The 27993-nt window shown below is 30.8% G+C and overlaps 3 protein-coding genes across 4 annotated transcripts in view; 2 read left to right on the top strand and 1 right to left on the bottom strand.

Moving 5' to 3' along the window:
• LOC126775553 (histone deacetylase 3) overlaps positions 1–27993 on the top strand; it is a 398376-nt gene that overhangs the window by 362002 nt on the left and 8381 nt on the right. The gene's annotated exons all lie outside the window — the stretch shown is intronic.
• Positions 16–9469, bottom strand: LOC126775555 (SWI/SNF-related matrix-associated actin-dependent regulator of chromatin subfamily B member 1-A). Of its 2 annotated transcripts, XM_050497580.1 has the most exons (8): positions 9282–9469; positions 8965–9155; positions 8628–8790; positions 8219–8366; positions 7244–7455; positions 6752–6928; positions 5325–5463; positions 16–751 (listed from the first exon to the last, which is right to left on the bottom strand). In XM_050497580.1, exons 1-8 carry the CDS (start codon positions 9360–9362, stop codon positions 660–662), a joined length of 1203 nt encoding a protein of 400 aa, XP_050353537.1. In that variant the 5' UTR covers positions 9363–9469; the 3' UTR covers positions 16–659. The 2 variants fall into 2 exon arrangements, with proteins under 2 accessions (XP_050353537.1, XP_050353538.1); XM_050497581.1 differs by lacking the exon at positions 16–751 and having other exon boundaries at positions 5317–5463.
• Positions 11514–27788, top strand: LOC126775565 (putative tricarboxylate transport protein, mitochondrial). Its single transcript, XM_050497600.1, has 5 exons — positions 11514–11809; positions 20610–20736; positions 23665–23888; positions 25031–25195; positions 25840–27788. The coding sequence occupies exons 1-5, from the start codon at positions 11611–11613 to the stop codon at positions 26076–26078; spliced, it is 954 nt and encodes a 317-aa protein (XP_050353557.1). The 5' UTR covers positions 11514–11610; the 3' UTR covers positions 26079–27788.

The following is a 27993-nucleotide window of genomic DNA, read 5'->3' as shown; positions in this document are numbered from 1 at the left end:
TCTAAACACAGTCCAGATTAAATAAAAACTTGTTTTTTTTTTTTTAAATATATTTACCTCATTTTGTAATACAAGAGATTGCAATTTGAGAGTCTGATTAGGATACTACTTACTATTGAATGTGTTATTTATTATCTATCTTTTTTTTTATTTGTTTATGGTGAAATATCGAGTCCAATAATTAATATCATTTAGTTTCAAAAGTATTTTCATTGATAATACAATATTAAAGTATTACTTGCAACTTAGATAATCAACTACAAAATATAATACTTGTTTGTAAATTTTAAGCCGAATATGTTTTCAAAATATTTTTTTAATGTAAATTTTACACTTATCGCGTTTCTTTCTAAGCTGACATAATTGTCATCATCGGTTATACAGAATCGCCATCTTTGTATTATAAGTCATGCAGTCTTGTGTTGCCACACAAAAATAACAAATATTGTTTATACTAGGAAACAACTTCAATTGGTCTTATACATAATGCGAACATATATCGCTCATTTATTTTATATTGAAAAGCCTAAATATCAACAGTGCCGAAATTAATATCATATTACAATACTTTATTGCAATCTTATTATTAATAACAATATAATTGTATGTTATAAATGTTGTTTTTTTTTTGTAGATGGTAACTGGTTTGCGTTGAGTGATTAAATTTTTTTCCTTCTCTTCTCAGGTGTACTTTGGAAGAGCGCCTCGTCTGCCCGGATCAGCCGATTGACAGCGCGGCTCAACGACACATCTGCCACCAAACAAACGTGTCAGAATTGTTTAACTCTTTTTGTATATAGCAACACTTTAATGTAACATTTCATATTTAATCCTTTATAACGAAAACTCATTATATTATTGTTTTTTATATATAAAATAGCAGTTACTAATACTACACATATAATAATTAGAAAAAAAATTAATCTAAATATACATCTAAAGTATATATATATATTGCTAATAATAATATTCTTATTTGACATGCATATAATAAAATGTATATGTTATCATGCGATTTCATACATAAGTGTTGCCATATAAAAAATGAAATGGTAAGCAGACGTATCAACTTAATCACCCAATGCATTAAACTATTAAAATTAAAAAAGCGGTCAAATGAAACTAATATTTTTTTTTGAAAAAAAATCGTTTAATGTGAAAAAAGTTTAACAGTCTACTTACTTTTAAATTTAATCTAATTCTATTAAATTCTGCACAAAATACAACCCGAATACGAGTTAATATTTAAGTATATATAAATTGAGCGTTCAAAACTGTATCGTTTAGCTAACAACACAGCGCATACTTTTTGTACTTTAGTTACGTAAGATATTATTATTTTAACATTTACAGAACACCACAAATTTACAATTTTATCAGTAAAATACAAAATACAGTCGATCAAACCTTTCGTAATCAACGATTGACAAATGAATAATGTTATAAACGCTTTAATTATAAAATATCAATCGACAATCGCAAAAGAAATGAAAGCTTACTCTTCTAACATTTTAAACAAATCGGAACAATTAGTAAAACAACAAACGAGTTATAACGACATGTGCTATTATCAAAACGATAAATGATTAATTTTATGCAGAATTAAAAAAAAACATACTATACCAATAGGCTGTACTAAAAACATTCTTATCTATGATTATATAATGTAAAAAAAAAAACCGTTAAGCAGCATGCAGTTACGTACATAACGCTACTTTTATTACAAAAGGTTGTACGTCAAAGAGGAGCATATAAATTTATTATATACTGTTTTTTTTTTAAGTGGAAAATAAAGTTTTTTTTTTAAAGTTAGCATAAAAATAGTAATTAATATTTTAAATAATTTTTAACGTATTAGAAGTATATATAACATTACAGTAACATACGAACTTTTGTAATAACAGTAGCGATAAATATCATTACATGCCCGATATATATATTTGACTACATTTGTTTTAAACTAATATACTTTGTGGTATATAGTAGCTGATTGTACACATATTGGAATGGAGTGCCGTGTGATTGTGAACTAAAAAAGTAGCGTTAGCAAGACAATGAAGTTTATTTGTTTTTACTTTTTAAGTTGTGCTAAGTAGGCGTGGTTCGAAAAACTTTAATTGAAGTACTTTTTATAAGAGGCTTATGCTATGAATGCAATACAGGAAAAAGTTAAAATAATTTTTATTTATTTTTCCCGTTATGTTGCGTTAGTTCCGAAAACCGTAGTATACTGTATATAGTTATGGTTTTTCTATTTATTTATGATACTTGCTCCCTTGAACTGTAATGCTCTTTTACGTGTCTAATCCAAGCATTATCTAAATATATAAGAAAAATTGCCTTTTAAAAGAATTCCAAAAAATATAATAATCTTATGGTTTTTCTGTCACTACACGACAATGCCAAATATCGCAATTCCAGATGCTATCATATGTAACAGTATGTTTAGACAGATAATTAGGATTAAATATCTAAACGTAACGACTTCGTATACATTTGCAAATTAATGAAATACAAAAGCTGTATTTTTATATCCTTAAAAGTATCGTAATATATACTAATTTTTATTCAATATAATCCCAATGAACCAAGCCACTAAAACACCAATACCAGTAAAAACTATAAAATTGAAGTTCTTACATTAAATTTAATTTAAGTACATAAATTATTATTATTAATGTAATAAATAAAATATAAATAATAAAGTCGAGAACAAATAATTCATCACTAAGACATACAGAATTACCGAATAATGTGTTAAAGCTTTAAAAGACTACACAGACTCGATATTTTCTGCACATTATTCTATTATTGTCTCTAATTAGGACATAAATAAATTACATTAGCCATATGCCATAGACAAGCGGCGCCATATTATAGTGATTTTAACTACAATAATTTCTACTTTGATACCATAGTGTACCATAAATTGCATATGATACAATGTGAGACGGCCCAGTGGCTAGAAGACCTTAACTGAAGATTCGAAATTCGAACCCGGACAATCACTGCTATGCTTTCAAGTTCTTAATTTGTGTTTATAATTTCATCTCGTGCACGGTGGTAAAGGAAAACATCGTGAGGAAACCTGCTTGTATCGGATGCAAATCATGTTACATGTGTATTCCAAAAACCCTCATTGGTGCGTTGTGGAATGAGCTGCAAAACCTTCTTAAAAAGGAGCCGAGGCCTCAGCCCAGCAGCGGGACATTTTACAGACTGTTACTTTACTCTTGAACAAAATATTATAAAACATTAGACATGTATAATTATAATTGATGTAAAAAAGTTACTATAGTCGGTTCTTCTCGGAATTAAATTAATTAAGACCTAAAATTATACCAGTATTGGTTTCCCGTTCTTTTCAAAAAAATATATTATCAATTCGCCAAATATATATATTTTTTCATATTTCTTTTTAAAAATTCAAAAGTTGCCGTAAAGGTATGTTTAAGGATTTTTTTTTTCATATTTATATACTGAATAGTTCGATTTCATGCAATCTTTAAATTAACAAACAGCTTAGCTTAAATACGAGTGCAATAAAAATATCGAGTCATTAAAAAATAAATTAAACTAGAGCTAAAGCTAACCTTTAATAATCGGTGCTTAATTGAAATCGATATCAAACATTGTATTTCGTTACGCTTTATTTACTATCTGCATTAATTAAATATTTTATTTATAAATAGTACAACTAAGACAAAATGATCATTACGTCAAATTCTCACGAAATTTCCATATATTATAATGACCTTTTTTTTATATGCCACCTGACATTGACCATAGACATTGGCGATGTAAAAAATATTAAGCATTCCGTTCATCGCCACTGCTCGCTCACCCTTCACAAAGGAAAACAACAATACTAAATATTGCTGTTTGGCGGTAGAATATCTGATGGGTAAGTGGCACCTACCCAGACGGACTTACACAAAACCTTCCAACAAGTAATTTGAAATCCCTTCCCCGTTATATAATTATTATAATTTAAGATACCATATAGAAAAAATAAAGTCTACTTGTTACAAATTGGCATATACATACTTATTTCGTTTTTATTTTTATACAGAAATTAACGAACACCTTTTTTAAGTTTAAAAAAAAAACTCACCGATTGAAAAATTATATAAAAATGAACTACGGAATTTTATTTTATACCTTTGATATTTGGCCATAAATTAAACTTTTTAAACACCCAGCTTATCATTTTACTTACTAACTAACTAGATATTAAATATTAATTTAACTAATAATAATAATTTAACTAAGTACAATAACAAAATCACCGAAACCATACAATTTGATGTAAATAAATTATTTCAAAAAATTTGCTAACTACGGAATTGTTTCAATTTTAATAATAATAAATTATTATTGTTATTATAATAAAGTCTGAAACCATCCTAAAATGTACTTGAAATTAAATAATTTACATATGAACATTTCACATCTATATGAATCTATGTATGTATGTATGTATGGGTATAAATCATACATAAAACCCACGCACAGACTTTGGCAATATGAGAAATATAAAATAGCATTAAATTTAATCTAGTAACTGATTCAATCTTGACCCATATTTATGTTTAAATGTAGAAGTAAATATAAATATTAAAATAACAGTATCGTCTAAAAGCAAGCTTGCCACAATGTTTACATAGAGGCAGATTAATTAAATGTATGTGTAATGTACCATGAACAACAGAAATTAGGTCCCCGCACATACATTTCTTATATTGGATAACAATAATAATGACATAAAAACTGTTTCATCATACTTGATCACTAAATGAATAGTTTTATATAGGAAAGATGTCCTAAATACATACAATATATAAAACATATTCAAGTCTTATATTCATATTAAAATTCTTTTAAATAAAATATCCTCATAATTCAATATGCATCGGTTTCAGACTTTACAATAAAGTAAGTTCAGCTACACTAATCCGTTACTAATAATACCATAAACAAGTCTACTCTGGCAACACATACCATAAATACTACAGTGTAGAAATGTAGACATCGCAATATGAATATAAACTATAACTCCATAAAAGCGTGTTATAATATGATACATATATAGCCCATGAAGAATAGAAAAGTATTGTTAACAAAATTGACGAAAATGCAACAAATGCCATAGACAACTTTTAATCACTATTATATGCCCCTCCTACACAAGGCAATGATGTACGCAGCTCTACGAGATGTACTATGTAGGATATATGCATTGACTTGTGTAAGAGAGTTTGTTGTAACTAAATATAGTGTTATCAATCAAGGCATCCATTTATATAGTTATCATATTTACCAACCGGGTGTTGTATTTGCAAGACGTCTCATACGTCTTGTGTTCCTGTCCTGATCACGGATCTTCTTCTCCATTTCAGCGTTAGTCAGTGTCTCCAGATATGGAGCCCATTGCTCAGCTTCCGATTGTTGACGGTATGGCGTCTGTGAAAGAAAAAAAAAACAAAAGCGTCAATGATTCAATTATATTTTTTAAACAATAATAGAGCTTGGCGTTCGCGGTTTTCAATATTACATTCGCTTACTGAATTTGCATATCCTTAATTTGTTTATAATTAATAATAATAATGTCCTCCAGACCGATTTCGGCCACGGCGGCCAATCTCAAGAGAGATTAGCCAAATACGCAGGAGATATTATATTGCACTAGTGTGTGCGCAAACACAGGTGCCCTCTCTATTCCCTAACTCTCATAATCCGATGGGACGGCAATCCGACACGACCGGAAAGAGTTCAGGCGTAGGACCAACGGCTTTACGTGCTTTCCGAGGCACGGGAGTGTACACACTTCCAACTTCCAGACTCCGGGCTGCTACTGAGAATTTTCTGACAGAAAAACCCAATAACTTTTTATTGGCCCGACCTGGGAAATTGAACCCAGTACATCCGGGTCTGCGGCCTTATATCAAGCCACTAAACTAACGAGGCAGTTTATAATTAACTGCCTAAGGAACACATCATGAGGAAACATGCATGTGTCGGATCAAATTTTGTTACAAGTGCTAGTTATAAGTGCAAAATTAGCTCCAAACTCAAGAGAAAGGAATGGTTTTGACCAGGCGGAAAATTTACAGGCTGTAAATTTAATTTACTTTTTTATATTTGCTATTAATAGATATTAGTATTTAAACAATAAAGATTCTTTGACATTACTGGTGGTAGGGATTGTTACAAGCTTGTCTGGGTAGGTACCACCCACTCATCATATATTCTACCGCAAAACAGCAGTACTTGGTATTGTTGTTCTGATTTAAAAAGTGAGTGAGCCAGTGTAATTACAGGCACAAGGGACATAACATCTTAGTTCCCAAGGTTGGTGGTGCATTTGCGATATAAGCGATTTCTTAGAATGTCTATGGGCGTTGGTGACCACTCAACATCAGGTAGCCCATTTGTTCGTCCACCTACCTATACTATAAAAAAGCACAATTGGTGAAAAATGTTTCCAATTGATGAACCTAAATATCAGATTTTATTATTCATGGACCATAGCAGTAATCTTTAAAGTAATTTGTAATTAATTTACATATTACACTTAAATAAACAATAGTAGTATTTGTTCGGATATAATTTGATTATAAAACTGAGGAAATCTGATTTACATGAAACATTGCAATTTACCTATTATTATTATCTTCAAGACATGCCTTCCATACTTAGTTTTTTTATCTATTTTATAAGTGGTATGTTAAAAAAAAGTCAATCGATTTACCTCAACAATAGGCAATGGTGCTTCACTGAATGCATAAGTGCGCTGATGCCAGCTGAGTTGTCCGCGGACACTATATGCAATACCTGTTACAAATTCTCCCCCTAGACCCAATTCTGCACACAGTTTCATTGCAAATTGCTCTGGATTATTCTCCTTTTCAGACATATCCCATTCAACCTGTGATTAGTAAGCAATTTTGTGTTTTTTACTTTACTTACATTCATATTAAGTTGTAATATTAAAAGAAAGACTACAAATAATTGTATACAATGGGTAATACCCTTATAATCACACCAATTAAGAGAATAAAATGTCTACTGCAGACTTTATTTTACAAAAATATTGTTAATTTCATTATGGCTTTCTTTTTACATATTACGGAACCATTTTAGGTATTTTCACTGTGGAATTTTTTAGCAATTAATTTTCTTTAACAAAAAATTCCGGACTTAAAAAACAAATTACTAAAGGCCTTCATGATTAAAACATTACCTGATCAACAAGAGAAGTGTTCCCCACATGGATATTCAACTTAATAATGACTCTTTGATCTGATTGCTCTTCCAAGATAGCTGGAGGTTCACTCGGAAAGGCATCAATTTGCTGACGAATAGATGTCGCAATTGCTGGGATAAATGTACTTGTGTTCAATTCTAGATCATCACAAAGTACTTCCGCAAACTGCTCTGGTGTTATAATTGATTCTGGCAAAAGAGTAAATATTTTTATTAAATATGTAATGCCTGCGAGGGGGTGTTAGGCACTAAATGTGCTTTTCTGTAGCCCTGATATATACAGAATATCATCAAGATCAGTTGAGTAATTAAGACATAAAAGTGAAACAAACAAATTACTTTTGCTATTCATTAATACAGGATTATAGAGGTTGAGCTCAATATTAACCAATGTGAAATGTGTTTAGGTGAAGTCAATAAATAATAACTTTTCACATCTTACTCTATGCTCAATAAAGAAAACTAAATACTTAATAAATAAAGTCTATTAAGAATATTGTATGACAATAGTTTAAAGCTGTCACCTGGTCTTTCACTCTTCATGAATTGACCACCAATATACCATATAATATTCTACTTAATATTTAAAAAAATAAACTTTTATCATAATAGCTAATCAAGCAGTGTGAAGTTCATACTGATAGCATTAAGAAGGCAGACTGAAGTATGTTATAAACTTGTTTTAGGATTGATTTGAAAATGCTTATCTATCAACACAGCACCACAGCATCGAAGCTCATAGCATGCATAATTTTCCAAGTTGAACGACAAAATACATAATGATAATAGATAATTTGTACAAAATATTCATAAATTTAATACATATATACTTTTTCTATACAAAAGTACTTTCTGATATTCATGTAAATATACAAAGAAAATGACGTTGGTGAGGAAATTAATTTATAAAATCACTAAATTTATATATTACACTTATTTAAATAATCATTACCATTCTTATTCCATGTAAATGTGTCCCTCAATTTCTGACCCTCAATCTCCATGTCTAATCTGATTGGAACCAAGATTTGTTTCTGAGAAGAATTCTCAAGCATTGCCGTCATATCAGTATCGTCAAAACAGAGTGGGAATGTTCTAACCTGTAATATGATAAAATATTTATGATTTGTTCATATAAAAGTACCAACATGCTACCCACACAGGTACAGCTACTTAGATAAGCAAATATAGGTTCATAGATACAATTTGCATTTGTGCATACTTTATTTGACAAAAGAAATCTCTACTAAACTGCTATACACTGATATTGACTATCTTGTTATCCAAATACATAAATATTGTATCTTTGTTGATTTATATTACCCACACTTACTATACATCATAAGTCATTAAATATTTACCTTCTTATTGTGAACTCTAGTTCTGCTGATTGGAGTGGCTTGTGGAACTGCATCCAAATGGGAAGAATTTGGCATAACTGGCAACCATGATGGATTGTGTGGCTTCTTACTCTTGCTCTCACGAGGAGTAGCCAATTCTTGACTAACAGATACTGCTTTGTATCTAAATAAAGAAAATAAAGTTATTCAATATATTTAACATTTTTTTAAATAAAAAAAAAATTAATCAAGGGGCTGAAAACTCAGTGTAAAAATGCACATGAACAACAATTATTGAATATAAATTAAACTTTCTTCTAATAAATATACATATAAAAAGAATAACAAAATGGCTTACTTTTCATCGTTCCCTTCAATAATATCCTCAACTTCAGAAGCCTTCAGCAATGATACAGAGCTAGACAGAACATGCGGCCCTAATCCATTGTCGACTAATCGTTTTCGTTCTTCATTAGTTAAGGTCCTCCTGGCCATGCCAGGGTACTTCTTGTATAGTGACCCACGGAATAACCGTAAGTAGTTTCCCACCTACAAATCATTCGTAAAAATATAAAGGTCACAAATAAAGAATCATGAATAAGAAGTAATGCAGTTGATGACTTGTACAATGTTTTGGCTATTCAATAAAATAGTCTTTAAACACTATATAAATACCTCAGATCCGACACAGTAAAATTCGCCGCCCTCCTCAATTTGAAAACTGATCGGCTTATCGCCGTATGTCCTTAAAGCCATTTTTAATGTTTTTATTTCTTTTATCCAACAAAGAAATGTACTATAATTCAACAATTGAAATTCATTTAAAATAAAAATTGAAAATATGGATAGTAACAAGCACTCGATACAAGCTATACAAATGACAATAGACAATATTTTTTTTATTTTGACAACGTCAATTGTCAAAAGACCAAGCATATTTTCACTATAGACAATTACAAATACATTAAAATAAGTGCTAGGCGTAGACAGAGAAACTAATAGACGCAATGACGATTTCCTTCTCACTTACACAAGAAAGAGAACGAAAATTTCGTTACAAATGGCTTAGACAGAGATAGAATTATCAAATCTTTTGTCCCTTATCGCGTAACCAGTTTTGGTGTTTGTTTCGCTACTTGAGTTGCGAAACAAACTTGACAGTTGGTACGTTCATTGTATTTTTTGTTCAATTTTCGCTTATTTTTATGTTAGAACGATTCTAATCCAGTGAAAAGGCCGAGAAACAATCCTTATATCATATCGAAGGTTATACAATGGTGCAGTGCCGTATTATTTCATGTTAAAGTGATAGCAAAAAGAAAATGGCTGGCGGGTGTTTTTACGCGTAAGTACGACGATTTTGTCCCTAAATATAATTTCTCATTGATATTTATTTATGGCGGAACCTTATATTGCATTAAAATCCTGAAGATAATAGGATTTTCCAGTTTTTATCATTCATAACCTATAATTATTTATTATGTAAGTGCTGCTAAAAAAATCGTCAGCTAAAAAAAATATCCCGATTTTCGATAAAAAATATCGACTCGTTAACAATGTAGACAAATTAATGTGGAGTCCAATAATAGCCTAAAGTGCTTCGTTATATGTAAATATGTTATTTTAAATTTTTCGTTCTCCTTTTTATAATTTCTTAACGACAACAGTATTTAACATTCTACAAAAATTTATAATGTTATTACATTCCAAGTCAAGAGGTTAACATAGAAATCTATGTGGCAACCATTCTTTAGTAATAATTTAATTGAGTGTTTTAGATTTCATCTTCTGAGGAGAATGCCAATTCAGTATCATATAAAGATGCTGAAGTACTATTGATAATGGAAACAAAAACAAACAATGCAACAATTTTTGGGTGTCAACTACACCCAAAAACTGTTGCATTGTTTGTTTTTTGTGAAAACAAAAAAATATTTTAATTAAAAAAGTATAATAAATATTAAAATGTAAAATTAAATAAACTTATTTTGTTTAATGAAATGATAGTTTGTTAAATAGACCAATGGAGACAGAGATAGTTTGTCAATGTGTGCGTATAATGTTGCCATAGTAACTGCATTCCCTGTTCGGGAGATAAATAATTTTCAGGATTTAATTGAAACAATTTCTTTTTTTACTTTAGATTTTATATTTTACTTTTTAATATTTATTATACATTTTTTTAATTAAAATATTTTTTTGTTTTCCAACTACACCCAAAAACCTAAAACACTAAAACTGGTTACGCGATAAGGAACAAAAGATTTGATAATTCTATCTCTGTCTAAACCATTTGTAAAGTAATTTTCGTTCCCTTTCTTGTGTAAGTAAGAAGGAAATCGTCATTGCGTCTATTAGTTTCTCTGTCTATGGTGCTAGGTAATTAAGTTACCCTATGTCTTCTTTTGTATCCCTAACAAGGTGTGTACAATAATTATGATTAGTTGAGTAGTTAAGACGCAAAACAGTAACAAACAAAAAACTTACTTTCGCATTTATAATATTAAGTAAGGATAACAAAATAAAGTAACAATAAATAAAAGTCCACAATAGAAATACCGATTGTTCAAAACAATAAGCAGAAAATATAACAGATAGTAAACGTTTAATTTGTTAATAAATTAGTTGAACTACCATAATATTAATAATTATTATTGTTAATATTTATGCAATCATTCATCTTCATATAAGGTTGTTTTCCCTATTCACCCCTGTTAATCACACTATTTTAAAAATAAAAATATAATTTGTCCATTCATTAAATGCATTTACTGGAATTTGATATCCTAGAAATCACCTATCTAATTATTAATTATTATAAGTTAAATAATAATATTTTTATGGTTCATTCAAGTATCTACAATCCAATCTCTTCATACGTTTACGTTAATATCATTCAGTTACCGCAGTAACTCATTCATATTTAGTCGGTGGTTAATTGTTGAGTGGGAAGGATTGTCGCATGTCATAGTCGTTAAATTAACGACAAGTGCGGTAAATAAACATGTCTAATAGAAGGCAAAATTTTAAAAATCCTTTTTCGAGGCCATGGATGACTGAAACTGGAGCAGCAGCCGCAGCCGGAGGTCCAGGGTCAGTCGGACTGAAAGGAGTCGTTGCCGGCGGTATTACTGGTGGCATTGAAATTTGTATTACATTCCCCACCGAATATGTGAAAACACAACTCCAATTAGACGAAAAAGGTCAGTTTACTTCTTAAATTAAATATTTAAATGAGTATTATTATTATTATTGTTTTTGTAAAACACTTCAAGTTGGCCCTCGACGAAATTAGTCGATAATTATTAAAAAAAAAGTATATGTATATGTATGTTTTATATTGCGTCATTTAGCGTTTTAATGAAGTATTTATTAAGAACTTTTTTATTGGTTAAACAAAGTCTCGTTATGATAATATATTTTCCAATTAGAATCATGTTGCACGGGTATCATTTTCGAGGTTACGATACTAACATGAATATCAAGTACTCTTCCGTAATATTTGTTTGATTTCTTGAGCTCGTATTGTATTGGACTTTGTCCGATTTCAACCTTTTTATTATCATTGATAAATTGATAGCTTAGAAAAAAAACATTCATAGCTTTTAATTTAATTAGATACTTTACTGGTATATTTTTCTTTTATTGCAACTTTAATGTTTAATATAAAAAATATGTTTTATTTACTCCTATAAAAGTGTACATTTTGAGACTTAAAATTATCAAACCAGAGCAAACTATTCATATAATCTGAAGTATCAAGTATAAAACCTGAATAATATTTTTATTATCCTAAATGCATGAGTGTAGAAAAAATAATCAAACCTAAAAACTGACAGTATGCTTTTACTAAAATATTCACTTTACAGAATAATGAAACAAATTTTCTAATTATAAAAAGCAACTTAAATTAATACAACTTAAAACCAAAATGAAGCAGTTTATTTGGCATTAGAAAAATGATTGAGGTACAAATCAAAGCAGGCTACCTCTAAGTACACCATAACTAGGTATTTAGTATATAATTCTTTAGTTTTATAATTCCATTCCAATTAATGGAAATGATTAATGTCATTGATACAGAAAAAGTTTAAGAAGTTTCTAAATAAAGTCTTATACATTTTATATTTAACTTAACAGTCTGTTAGTGCTATTATGAATAATTGAACAATAATAATTATAATAATGACCTTGTACTCCAAAGAAAATTAATGTCAAATTGCTTATGTAATGTTTGCTGCAAATTAAAATACAGATAATACTAAAAAAGTCCATAAATAAAAATTAAGACACTCTTTAGTTATTTGAATATTGAATAATAAATTACTTTTTTCTCAAAATTTGATTGTGTTTTTATTATAAAAGTACCTTTTGTACAATTATCATGTTTGTCAATTTTGCTGAGTTTTTTTTTTGTGTATATATCGCGATATAATATGGCCGATATCATCGCCGTTTGTGAACTGATTTTCAGGTGTTATTTTTTAAATAATACACTAGATACTCATATGGTAGTATTAAGATATAAATATAGAATATCAACGGCTTGGTGTGGGCAGGTTTCCTTTCGACGTTCGTCGTCGAGCACGAGATGAAGAATAAATTCAAACTAAACATATAAAAATGTTATTGTTATTCCCGCGTATTTCGGACAAATTATACGCGTTGGTCTATCTTTGTTTTACAAACAAATCATAACATTTATTTACCAATAATAGTTCAGCTTTTTCTTTAAACGCATTGTGTGTACTTATACACAATGCGTTTACACCAACTCGGTTTATTTAAGAATTAATAATAGATATCTATTCTTAGATATTATAACTAGCAAAAAAAGTAGCTTATGAACTATGATTTCAGCAACTTTGAGATACTTATTATATATTGGTGTACTTTGATAATATGTTACAAAAAATAATCAAGTAACTCTGCCTTAGCATTGAAATAAATTTACTTTTGAAACTTTGTTAGCAACGATACGATAATTATCGTAAAATGATATGCTATACGATAATTTCCGATCATTGTACGATTGCGCAGCTCGGTCGTGTAGTATACGTTTTTATATTTATTGGTATATAAATACTATGAACTTAAGAATTGTAAGTACATAGTTCTTAATTAATCTATTTTAATGTTACAATATCTTGAATATGTTTTTCGAAATCCGCATATTCGCGTTATTAATTTTTTTTTACGGTAATACGACGTAAGATAATTTGGTTTTATGTGCTTTCCGAGACACACACATCCGGACTCCGGATTGCTACTGAGAATTTTTCGACAGAAAATCCCAATAACACTTCATCGGCCCCACCCATAGTACAAGCCTGCGGGATTTGCGGTCTTATATATAGGCACTGGACCAACGAGGCAGTCGAATTGTAATAATATAACTTATGTACAAAACAAAGGAAGAATTGTTCTGACAGAACTTAAATAAAGAACGATTACCTCATGTTTTTAACGTAATCTTAGATAACATTCAACTGTGAATAAATGTGTAGTAACAGTAGAGTAAAGTAATACATACTTTACTTTACTGTTAACTAATACTTTAAACTTTAAAATAATGTTCTCCAGAACGATTTCGGTCACGGCGGCCAATCTCAAGAGAGATTAGCCAACTACGCAGGATATATTATAGTGCACAAGTGTGTGCGCAAACACAGGTGCACTCTTTATTTTCTAACTCTCATAATCCAATGGGACGGTAATCCGACACAACCGGAAAGAGTTCAGGCGCAGGACCAACGGCTTTACGTGCTTTACGAGGTACGGGATTGTACACACTTCCAACTTCCAGACTCCGGGCTGCTACTGAGAATTTTCTGACAGAAAAGCCCAATAACTTTTTATTGGCCCGACCTGAGAATTGAACCCAGGACCCCCGGGTCTGCGGCCTTACATCAAGCCACTACACCAACGAGACAGTCCAAAGTATTTATATAAACAAAATAAAGCAAATTATTTGCGATTGGTAATTGCGTAACTTTTTTCTATTCTTTTTAGTTACCTTTAATGTAAAATGTTTTTCATATATTATATTGAATTATAATTAAGTATATTGTTATAAATAAGTTTTGCATAGCTGTTTACTTTAATAAAATTGTGAATGTTTGATAAAGCAAGTGTTGATATCGGATTATCTGATTTTATCTGATGTTGATGTTAATATTAGAAATATATATAAAATATAAATTCAAGGCTGAATGTTGTAATGTCATATCATATTATATCGAATGTTATATATAAAAATCGAATTAAATATACATATATGTAATTCAAAGATTCATGAAATATCTCTAACACATTGTTCTTCGATCACAGCTTATATAGTCTATATATAAATACATATTCCGTTAACTTTAGATTGCTTTGTGTATCGGGATCCTGAACAAAACCGTTAGTTTTGCAAGTATTACAGGAACGTAGAAATCCATTAAAAAACAACAGTCATACAGTGCATTATGTTAATAAATTCGTGTAAAAATAAGACTAGAATATTAAGTAAAAAAATAAATTCAAGCTTTTCACGTCAATAGTCTAAATTAACGTAAAACTGCGAAGAGCATCTACCAATTTTATTACACAGTGCAACCTTAATATTAGCTTCAATATAACGATTCCCTCGATTTAACAAATTCTTCGAAATCCCCTATAACTGCCCGTAAGTACTGCGTACTGTCAATACAAAACATTTCTGTCCATAACGAATACATTTGTCAGAAACCTCTTTATAATGAGTTATCATCCATTACATTTCACAGAATTTTCAACCATACGTAGTAAGTATTTAAGTTACGTCTATTTAACGAATTTTGTCAACTTATAACCTTTACATAACGTATCAAATCAATCATTCACGATCAATTCCTAAATAATTAATGTCTCGACAGGTTTCAGACAAGTTAAATTTTTCGTAAGACAATCATTGTTGTTTGACGCCAAGTAACGTGGTAAACACTTTAGTTTTTCACTGTTGTTAGTTTGACAGTTGCAATGGCGAGAGAAATAATAAATAATTACTAATGTAAACGTACAAGTTTTTTACCTTGTAATAACGCATCGTAGAGTAACCTAACCTCGATATAACAAACCTCATTGTAACAAATGACTTGGTATAACGAAGATTTTTTAATTCCCTTCCATTTTGTTATATTGAGGTTACACTGTATATTATATACTAAAATCTCCTCGAAAAAGCGCTGCATCTTTTGTTGCAAGTTTTATGTATAATATGTTTTTTAATTTTTTTTTTATTTATATCCTGGGACATTTTTCACACACGGCCATCTGATCCCAAATTAAGCTTGTACAAAGCTTGTGCTATGGAAACCAGACAACTGATATACTACATATACTACTTTTTTTTTGTAAATACGTACTTATATAGATAATTACACCCAGACTCAGGACAAACATTCATGTTCATGCACACAAATGTCTGTCCTGGGTGGGAATCGAACCCACAACGTTCGGCGTGAAAGGCAAGTGTTCTACCAACCACGCCAACCGGCTCGTCATCAATATATACTGCTTTAGTAGTTTTTTCAGTTAGTTATTCACATAAAAGTAACGCGTCTCTTCTATTCTATTATATAAAGACTTGAAACGAACATTGTTACTTATAAAATAAGTATAAATAAGATACATTTATAAAAAAGAAAAATATTTATTCATATTTATTTACGTTCCACCTACGAAAACATCTCAATGTTTTTAATACTTATGTTATCAAACGTATAATGTATACGATTTTATATAATTCGTTGTTCTAAAAAAAGCTTCGATATCCGACCACAGTTCTGAAACGAGGTCGCTGGAGTTAAAATGTTCGATATATTTATATTTCAGACGATTCAAATCTATGATGTAATACATTTATTTATTTAAAGATTAACTGTCGCAGAGTTTTTTTGTCCCTTTTAGTATTGTATTAAAAATTATGTAATTGAGAGAAACAACATATTTATTGTTTGTTTGTTGATAATTAAATAATTAATATTATATTTACTGGTGGTAGGGCTTTGTGCAAGTTCGTCTAGGTAGGTGACACCCACTTATCAGATATTCTACCGCAAAACAGTAGTACTCGGTATTGTTGTGTTCCGGTTTGAAGGGTGAGTGAGCCAGTGTAATTACAGGGACAATGGACATAACTTCTTGGTTCCCAAGGTTGGTGGCTCATTGGCGATATAAGAGATGTTTAACATTTCTTACAATGCCAATATCGATGGGAGTTGGTGACCACTTACTATCAAGTGGCCCATATGCTCGTCCATATTTTACAAAAAAAATATAAGGCGTCACTTTTAAATTGTCAATTTCAAAATGTTATACGTTATTTATAAATGTTGTTTAGTGAATGATAAGTCAAAAAATGCTTTCTTCTTCTTTCGAATGTCAAATTAATAATGACAAAAAGAGAGTAATTACGGTCTTGCTTATAAACTTAGCTTAACAGCTGTCAAATCAAAAATGACAGAAAGAGCGAAATAAGTGTTAAGCTAGACAAACGCTAACCAAAGTTTATAAGTAAGGTCGCATATTATTAAAACACAATTAAAAGTACTTTTGTATGATGTGGCGTTACCAACATTTCGAAATATTAATTCCTTCAAGAACCAACGAGAAACTAAATAGGTTGTAGAGAAACTATGATAATGGACTTCTTTAACCAATGCATATAGGCTTAAATATGGATAGATTCACATACAGTTATCGAGTGCATTGATTAAAACCAAGAAGACACACTTAATAAATCCAAATATTCGTACTTTATATATTTCTTTATTTTATTTTTTAAGAAAAGTGGTAATCCACCAAAACATTGTCATTCTCTTAATGCAAAAGGTTTGGAGTTTAAACCACTACGGTGCTATATAGTGTTCGTTGGTGAATTTGGATTTGGTTTTTCACCTTATTGTCATAATAGAATTATGCCTGTATTGTTTTTAATGGATTTCAACGTTCCTGTAACGCTTGTGAAACCGGTAGCTTTGCTGTCCTGAGACACAAAACAATGTACTGAGAATTGACAGAAGAACCTCCTCGCAACCCATGTCCGTTCTTTAAAATTGACCGCACTCGAACGAAACTTGGACAGAATGCTCCAATATCGCGAATGTCGCGAGAATATAATTATTGTGTAAAAAACACAGTAACACTGGACATTGGTTGTGACGGGCTCTCATCGTTCATGAAAAAATGTGATGTTTCTTTTAGTATAAACTGGCAATTTGTTTAAAAATTTAATTAGTTACTACCTTTTGTTTCTGTTTTTTGTTTTTTATTATTTATTTAAATATTTTTATTTTCTGTTTTTATTCTATTTTTGATTTGTATATTTTGTAATTGTGTTTGCGAATGTGTGTGTTCTCCTGTAATTGGTTGTTTTAAGTTAATGTAAAAAGTGATTTGAATTTGTCTTATGTACAACTTTTGGAAATCCAAATAAATAAATGAATTGTATACGACAAATAATGACGTCGTATTTGAAAAGGAAAACTATATGAGATTTCCTCACTATGTTTTCCTTAAGTGAACATGAGATGAATAATAAACAATAATGGAACTCATCATAACTCGTATTAGTACGTGGTTTGGATTTGAACCAGAAATTTTCATTTAACATATACTATCTACTACTACTATCGACTATCATCTCATATCTACTAAGCCATCTTGGCTTTTTTTATTAACATTAAGTATTTACTAAATTGAAACATTTCAGAGCGAATAAACAAACATTCATATCTCATATCATATTTAGATAACTAACCAAAGTGAATTTTTTTTTCTGATATCATTGTTTACTTTCTGATATAATATGAAAAAGCGTTTTAACAAAACGAATCATTAATATTTTAAATCGTATGAACCAATTCGTATACGATACACGAGACTCGAGCTTAAATCTTGACCTACAAATTGGAGGAGAACGTTATAAAAATATACAATTCGTTTAAACAATACTGGTAGGTCTAAATCAATTGTCCCCTCCCTCAGCCGTCTGTGTGTCTGTTTGAACGCGATAAACTCACAAACTACCAAACAGATTTTTATACGTTCTTTACATTGAACGGACTGATTAACGAGGAATGTTTAAATGTATAATTGTGTATAAATGATTATACACATGGATTTTAAGTAAAAAAAGTTACTGCAGATGAAAAGCAAATCTTCATGTTCTATTATTGCGTTTTAATAATTAATCTCGTGCTCAATGGTGGAAAAAAACATCGTAAGGATACCGGCTCCTTCGAAGCGCAATGTTTTGCACTTTACTTGGACTAATCAACAGTGTTCCATAGTAAGACATTGTAAATTACTTCGATTAGGCTCTCTTGCTGCGTGAGAAAGAAAATCACTTTCCCATTTACAATTATGTGTAGTTGGAAAGGGATAGCAAACCATAACAATAAAACTATTGCCTCGACTATTGAAGTTGCAATTGAATGGAAGTTGAAATAAAACTATACTAAGTCACTCTCGCTGGCTGATTACTAAATAAATACGTTATTGTGAATCTTTTATGTTAACTTCACTTTAAATCGAAATTCGTTTTTCAAATAGTAGGATTTACGAGTACTTTTAAATCGTCATTTTACAAGATAAAGCAATCTTTAAATTTACCTCCCTTTCGGAGTGTTAATACCGTCGTTAGATACCGAATACAAGCGACAAAATCTCAATCACTACTTTTTAATGTTATAGGTAGGCGAACTGGCAAATGGGCCACCTGAAGTTAAGTGGTAACCACCGCCCATAGACATTGGCGATGTAAGAAATATTCACGATTCCTTATATCGCCAATGCGCCACCAATCTGGGAACGAAGATGTTATGTCCCTTATGCATGTAGTTACATTGGCTCACTCTTCAAAGCGAAACGCAACAATACGGAGTATTGTTTTTAGCGGTAGAATATCTGATGAGTGAATGGTACCTACCTAGATAGGCTTGCACAAAGCCCTACAACCTATTATAACCCTTACCCTAGTAGTAGTTCTTACCCCTATCTACCATTTAAATCACATAGATATGTTTAATTAAATTATTAAATTTGCATGAAAATCAACGAACACTCATACACCTACACGCTTTTTTAGTATCGCTATAATATTTTATTAGTACGCCTTATTTATTAATGTTTTTTACATGCTATTTAATTTTATCTAAATATAAGAGTACATAAAAAATATAGGAACTGGTGTTTGACCAACATTTTATTGTACTATCGATCTGATATTTCGCAAGTATATTTTATGTAATTCGGATAACAGTAGAGTCTGCTTATAGATTCGGGAGGTGGACAGTGAATTCAACAATGACGATTAGGTCACACAATAATCTACTCTCCAATGACAGGAAGAATTATTAGATTAAAATGATAGTTATTTTATTAGATTAAGAAACTTTGATCTATATTTCATATATATTTTTTTATTAATTACATAATTACTTACACTAATTTTATCTTGAATTCATATGACATATTCATCAATATCTAAATTTATCTGAAATCATCATTACGGATGAACTTTGGAATTAAAATTAAAGTGGATACATAGTTAAGCATAGCATAGCATTGCGTATACATTAAATAGTGTATAATTTAACATGGAATGCGTGCAATGCAATCGCATGGAATTTGTAAACCTAAGATCTATTTAACTTTACTGTTCCTTGGAATGGAATATAAACAAGAACAGTAATTTCGGACTCATCTCGTCAATCCTAATCTAAATTTAAAGCGGACGAAACAGCTACTTATAATAATATTAGCTATATATTAACGTCTCCGACACGAGCTTCGTCTTTCGGTAAAAGTTGCGTATTGTTCTCGTAATAAACGTCTCATTTATTATTATAGATTATGTCATATAATAATAGGTCAAGCATTTATGATTATTCTTATCAAATTCTATAAACAATCGTGACCATCTGACCCTTCGGTGCAATGCGTTTATCGTATTACATTAAAAATATTTAATTTCAGGTGGTACAAAGCAATATGCAGGTATCGTTGACTGTGTTAAGAAGACCGTCAAAGGCCATGGCTTCCTCGGTCTTTACAGAGGACTCAGTGTCCTATTGTACGGCTCAATACCCAAATCAGCAGTACGGTAAGATTATCTATACTCATATTATAAATGCGTACCACTGTACCGATTTTGATAAAATTTGGTACGAAGCTAGATAAAAACCCAAGGACGAATATTTTTTCCTAATAACCGCAGCTCCCCCTATTATGCTCGCGAAGCAGGGGGCAAATACTAGTATTCAGTAAACAATTACAAACTAGTTCAAACCTTATCTGCACATTTTACATATTTATATAAAATCCTTATATTACCTATCCTATCTTATATCGGGATTTATGAGTGAGGGAATAGAGGGTACACCTGACTGAGGAGAGTAACTTATATTCATTCTATGTTAATCGCGCGCACACTTTGTATTATAGAGTATCTCGTATGCAGTTTACTGGTGGTAGAGCTTTGTGCAAGCTAGTCTGGGTAGGTACCACCCACTTGTAGTACTTGGTATTGTTGTGTTCCGGTTTGAAGGGTGAGTGAGCCAGTGTAATTACAGGCACAAGGGCATAACATCGTAGTTCCCAAGGTTGGTGGCGCATTGGTGATGTAAGCGATGGTTAACATTTCTTACAACGCCATTGTCTATGGGCGTTGGTGACCACTTACCATCAGGTGGCCAAATGCTCGTCCGCTTTCCTATTCTATAAAAAAAAAATTAAGGTAGTTCTTGGGATTTGCCGCTTTGTTAGAAAATCTTTCATTCACTTTTACATACTCGTATTAAAACATTAAATATTTTATTGTTCTATATATGAAAATAAATAATTAAAAATGTTAATATTAAATAATCGGTAGATTATCTTTATTATTAATGATATATATATTCTCAATCATGTCAAACGATTATGTAATACAATAGTCGTATGTATGACTTTCATGAGGTTACCAAGTTTCAATCGTTAGGTGATAACTATAGTTCAACGTGACGCCAGTCTATACTGATAGCATTCAATGACATTCCGGTCGTTCATTAGCCTAGATTAATAATGTATTTCATTAGTATTTAAGTATTAATATTTAAAAATGGAACAAGATTAATAGACGTAAAAAAAACAACAATCTCTAAGAACTTACTTCGGATTTCAGTCTTGAAATGTTAAAAATTTACGGTGTTGAAGATAGAAGGTGTCATGAAACAAAAAGATGATTGATTTTATTGGTGTACATGGGTCGTCCATCACGTTAATAGCTCTTAAAGTTATAAACGTAAGATCTGAAGGTACCATGATGTGTATAGTACCTAACTAAAAATGTTCAATCATGTAACAATTTGAAAAAGTTTAAAAATGCTATAACACTTATCCGCTTATGTCTTCAATTATTATAGTGTCGCATATCATTTTCTGGTATTTAACGATCGTGTTCCTCGTGAGTTTTAAGTTTTGTTCTTACAGAATACATCTACACGGAAAAGCCTTAAATGTGTCTTGGCAAATGTTTCTCTTGCCATTATACCGCGTTACTCAAAAGCGGAGTTTTTTTTCTTTTTTTATAATATAAGTAGGGCAAGCAATTGGATCACGTGGTAGTAAGCCGTGATCAGCGTCCATAGACATTGTTGTATTTACTAGTGTTTTTGTATAATATTGAAATTTAATTATTTGCTGGGGTAAAAATAAGTGTGAAATTTTATTATAGAATACCTTGCCACAGTTATAAGTTTATCAATATTAAAAAAAGATCGTATTATAAAGTTCCGAGCCCAGCTTGCCTCATATCTGGTGACGCTGTTTTGATCATTTGGGCGAACTGGTGGTTGGGCTTTGTGCAAGCTCGTCTGGGTAGGTACCACCCACTCATCAGAAATTCTACCGCAAAACAGCAGTACTTGGTATTGTTGTGTTCCGGTTTGAAGGGTGAGTGAGCCAGTGTAATTACAGGCACAAGGGACATAAAATCTTAGTTCCCAAGGTTGGTGGCGCATTGGATATGTAAGCGATGGTTAACATTTCTTACAATGCCAATCTAAGGGCGTTGGTGACCACTTACCATCAGGTGGCCATATGGGCTCGTCCGCCTTCCTATTTTATAAAAAAAAAAAGAACAGCAACTAATACATCAAAAGAAGATCCCACCTCGTAACTAATCTATACTAATATTATAAATGCGAATGTCTGTCTGCCAGTCTGTCTTTTACGCTTTCACGGCTAAACCACTAACCGATTTTGATGAAATTTGCTATGAAGCAAGCTTGAAACCAAAGGACACAGGCTATTTTTTATACCTAACATCTCCCGTATTACGCGGGCGAAAACTAGTATATTTAAAAAGTTGGAGCAACTCCCAAATAGGTTGGAAAAAGAAACGTATAAAAACAAGAAGGAACCGTTTCAGTGGCTTCTTAAATCAATACACGAACTCCGAAACTGGAACTTTCGGCGTAACAAAAAATATAATGTTATGTAAATATTATATACATACAATGTAATTGTTCGGCACGTTAACGCTTATTTAGTTTAACCCAGTTTAAGGAAAATTTAAATAGAACATATTATTTACCTTATTTGTTAAGAGTAAATAACATTTTATTTCATCAAAAAATATTTGACAAAGAATTTAATTCAAAATTCTGAATTTTTGCGTGGAAAGAAAAAGTACTTTGTTGAAATATAAATGAATGTTTTTTTTTTATAGTAAGACGGTCAAATGTGCCACCTATTGGTAAGTGGTCACCACCAGCCATTACATGTAAGTTACTCCTGTATCACTGGTTCACTCACCGCTCCAACCGGAAAAACAATGCTAAGTATTGAGGTTTGGCGGTAGAGTATCGAATGAGTTATCTAATATATATTATATAGTTATAGAGAGATCAGACTTGTTTGCACAAAGCCTTACGACCAAGTAATCAATCAATGAAATTTCTAACACATAGAACAAAAACAAGCAAATGAAGAATTCTTAAAGTTTCCATACATGTATTACATATTAAACATTTCTATTAACCTTTTTTAGATTCGGAGTATTCGAGCAAGCAAAACTATACATGGTCACAGAGAATGGAACATTATCAACGACTGGCAAACTGGCGTGTGGTTTGGCTGCCGGTGTAGCTGAAGCGATCTTCGCTGTCACACCCATGGAAACTGTGAAAGTGAAGTTCATTAATGACATGAGAATGGAGAAGCCCAGGTTTAAGGGTTTCTTCCATGGTGTTAGAACTATCGTTAGGGAAGAAGGTGGGTTTGAATATCACATTTATTATTATAATTTACTTTTTATATCACACAATGATACTCCTTAAATTTTTGGATCTGGTACAAGATTTTGTCAGGCTAACTCAGGTAAAAAATCTATGTACTGATCTTATAAAACCTACGAGTTCAAATTGATTGTTTACATCGTCATAATTCGCTTGTTTTCTGAGAAATTTAAGAAATACTGAAGTAGCTAACAATACAATATCACAAACAGCTTTAACGCAGAAAGAAAAATTATATATTTCAAAAATAGTAAAGGACCGAAAATATCCGAAAGTATCCTTGTGAAACACCCATTTTGAGCATAGATCCAGAAACTATTTCATTAATGGAAACTTATTGGTTTAACTAATGAGCAACGAGATCAAAAGCTTAACGCTTAATTTTTTATTTAAATAAAACCCATGTTATGCTCTAATCAATCAAAAGCCTTAGATAAATTACCCAAAATTTGTTCCAAATATCGTTATGCTATACGACTAAGAAGCGATAATCAGTAAAACTAAATTTCTTATTATGAAATTTATTGTATTTATACTGCTTTTAATAATTATTATGTTTATTAACAATTTTAAATGCATATTATGATGGATATGTGGACAAAATTTACCTAATTAAACCAGACTAGATAAATGAGTATTTTCTGATAAATGTATACAATGCACCTTCTATCATTGAGGCCTTTTCGGTTCACATCGAAATGCTAGTGTTATAATTTTTTTTATAGAATAGGAAGGCGGACGAGCTTATGGGCCACCTGTTGATAAGTTGGTAACCAACGCCTATAGACATGGCATTGTGAGAAATGTTAACCGTCGCTTACATCACCAATGCGCCACCAACCTTGGGAACTAAGATATTATGCCCCTTGTGCCTGCAATTACACTGGCTCACTCACCCTTCAAACCGGAACACAACAATACCAAGTACTGTTTTGCGGTAGAATATCTGATGAGTGGGTGGTACCTACCTAGACGAGCTTGCACAAAGCTCTACCACCAGTAAAACAGGAATAAATACTATTAGGTTTCTTATTGGCTCATATTTCCATATACATATTAGTATTATATATAGAATTTCAATGATATAAAGTTTTTCATAAATAAACATGTGAATTCCAGGTATCGGTGGTGTCTACAAAGGTGTATCAGCCACTATCATGAAGCAGGGCAGTAATCAGGCAATCAGATTCTTCGTGATGGAATCTCTAAGAGACTGGTACAAGGGAGGTGACCGGGACAAACCAGTGCCGAAATACATCGTGGGTTTATTCGGTGGCGTTGCAGGTTAGTTTATATCCATAGTAAACTAGTATTCCCAATCATACACACGTCTATATTTCAGGGTTAAGCATTATCATCCACAGCCATCCTTATCCCGCTGTTATAGGCCCCTATCTGCAAGTTGTGCCACTGTCCAGAATCGACCTTCGACTTGGACAATGTCATACTCTTTATATTTTCATATCCCACTCCCATTGTTTTTAGCACACAAATAAAAATATGGCGAATAATTATGGGCATGTATGTTTTTGGGATTAGACAAGTAAAGTCTGTAATTATCCCACTAGGCTAAAGCCTCCTCTCTCTTTGAGGAGAAGATTTGGAGCTTTTTCCACCACACTGCTCCAATGCGAGTAAGTGGATACACATGTGGCAGAGAAATTAGATTAGTTGTTGTCCCGAGATGAATTATACGCGCGAGATGAATTATAAATACAAATTAAGTACATGAAAATTCAATGATGCATGCCTGGGTTTGAACCCGAAATCATCGACTATGATTCACGCATTCTTACCATTGGCTAATGTCGGCACTTAAACTCATTATAACATTATTTTTCCACTTCCCGTGCCATAGCCGTCATTATTATTGCTGATATGAAATAGCAATGCATTCTTCAAGAACACGGTTTTTTATTTGTTCATAGGTGCAGCATCAGTCTTCGGTAACACTCCTATAGATGTAGTCAAAACTCGAATGCAAGGTCTCGAAGCTAAGAAATACAAGAGCACGTTGGATTGCTTTATAAAGACCTGGAAACACGAGGGTCCTCTCGCTTTCTATAAAGGTACCGTGCCACGTCTCAGTAGAGTTGTGTTCGATGTAGCGATCACGTTCACCATATATGACAGTATCATGGACGTATTTAATTATGTATGGAAGTAGTGTAAACGGGTTCAAAATGTTGCCATTTTATAAATTACCACTAATATAAACGGGATACAGATTTCATTTACGTTTCTATTAGTATATTTTAAATGTGAATAGAGTTTTGTTTCATTTTGTTATCAGGTCGAAATGTATATCTGAATTTATAAAAGTATTTTGTTTTTATTACATGTGATTTCGTAAATTATTGAAGAGTTTATAGTTTAAACAATTAGTCATGCTTTGATTGTGGTGATAATCTATGATTTTTTTTTTTGCTTTTATATACAGACACTTATATATTGACTACTATATATTTATATAATAAGACGTGAAAAAAGAATACTATAAGTAATAATTTTATCAATTATATACGACGTTTATTCAAGTTTTTCGTGAATTTCTTGCAAGTGCTGCCATATTGAATATTGAAATTTCTATGTAGTTACAATATTTGCGACGAATTCATGTGAGACTAGATTAAGTGTGAAATATATATGCAATATTTCGTTGCAGTACTTGTGTACAAACATTTTGAATGATGTTAGGATCATAATATAGTAAGTAATTGACATCTAAATATATATTATGAATATTTTTGTAGAATTTAAACTATTGTTTTTATTTTGTTATATTATTTTTAAACACTATATATGTATGCATTTTAAACAATATTTTTAGAACATTTTTTTATAAGATTTTTGTCTTGGTTCCGGGGTTGGTAATGTGATTTATAAAAGGAATTTATTTTGTTTTTTTTTTATGACTGCCTTTATTTTTAAGCATTATATTCATGGGCGATGCTATTAATTTTTTTACTGGTAATAGATGGTACCCTTGAGTTTAAATTGAGATGAGACCAATACTTCGGTATTAGGTACTGTTCTTTCGACGTGTTAACAATATCACTTACTACTATCTGGCTTGCTACGCTCACAACTATTTTTTTAATCTATATCAATCGACATGTCTATCGAATATCTAATGAGCCCAAAAATATTAAAATACCAACTATGTTTATTCATAATATTTAATCAAATCGATTTATACAATGGGAATTGAAATATAATCGATTGTCAGCATTTAATAGATGATACAATTCACAATTACAGAATATAAAAAAAAAAACATTGTTCTATAATAATTAATTTTTAAAGATATTATCATTTTTTTATTCTTTTTTAAGTTTATAATAGAAGTTGATTTTTTATATATTTTTATTTTCTTAATTTATTTATTACTAATATTATTTATTTTCAAAAATGATTAAAATTTATTTCAGCTGTCTCTGTCTCATTTGATGTTTCATATATATGAATATTTATATTGTCTTACATGACTTTTATATATCTATAATAAAATAGTCTCTCATTAACATTGCTAATACTTTTTAAACAGGCATACATTCTATTTTAAAAAAAAAAAAAAAAAATTTTTTGGATGTATTCAATGTATGCCTCTTATAATCTGATTGGTTATTGAATTTATAGACCAGTGCTATTTATGAATTGATAAGAATTTAATTAAATATTGCTTTATTTAGTATGTTACTATTAATATATGGGATGCTTTGCTATGGAGTCTGTTTTAAACAGATTGGTTTAAGATTACTACAAAAACTTAAAAATTAAATATAATATAAACCATATGTATTTATTAAATAAGAAATCCTGCTTAAAAGCAATATATTTCGTTATTTTGTTTTCAAAAATAAATGTTACTACAGTTGTTTTTGTTTTTTACAATTTAGTTTAAAACTTTAAATATTAAGTTTTGCATTTTTCTGAACATTCTCTCTAACACCTCTTCAGCCTTAGAGAACACATATTATAATGAACAAAACAAAGATATAGCAAAACTAACAGACAATTTACATAAATTGTGACCAAAGTTAGTTTATTATCTGTCCTGAAATTTGATGAATAGAAATTTA

The sequence above is a fragment of the Nymphalis io genome, chromosome 18 (assembly GCF_905147045.1).
Source record: "Nymphalis io chromosome 18, ilAglIoxx1.1, whole genome shotgun sequence".
NCBI classification, from domain to species: domain Eukaryota; kingdom Metazoa; phylum Arthropoda; class Insecta; order Lepidoptera; family Nymphalidae; genus Nymphalis; species Nymphalis io.
Note: the sequence above shows the minus strand (reverse complement) of the source record. Positions and strands in the feature narration are given on the sequence as shown.

Excerpts from the sequence above, each read along its gene's own strand:
- LOC126775555 (XM_050497580.1), bottom strand. The coding sequence starts at position 9,362 with ATGGCTTTAAGGACATACGGCGATAAGCCGATCAGTTTTCAAATTGAG. Across the intron at positions 8,791-8,964 it reads ATTGAAGGGAACGATGAAAA|ATACAAAGCAGTATCTGTTA; the intron begins GTAAGCCATTTT and ends TTCTTTATTTAG. Across the intron at positions 752-5,324 it reads TCTTGCAAATACAACACCCG|ATGTGTCGTTGAGCCGCGCT; the intron begins GTTGGTAAATAT and ends GTTTGGTGGCAG.
- LOC126775565 (XM_050497600.1), top strand. The coding sequence starts at position 11,611 with ATGTCTAATAGAAGGCAAAATTTTAAAAATCCTTTTTCGAGGCCATGG. Across the intron at positions 20,737-23,664 it reads ATACCCAAATCAGCAGTACG|ATTCGGAGTATTCGAGCAAG; the intron begins GTAAGATTATCT and ends AACCTTTTTTAG. Across the intron at positions 25,196-25,839 it reads TTTATTCGGTGGCGTTGCAG|GTGCAGCATCAGTCTTCGGT; the intron begins GTTAGTTTATAT and ends ATTTGTTCATAG.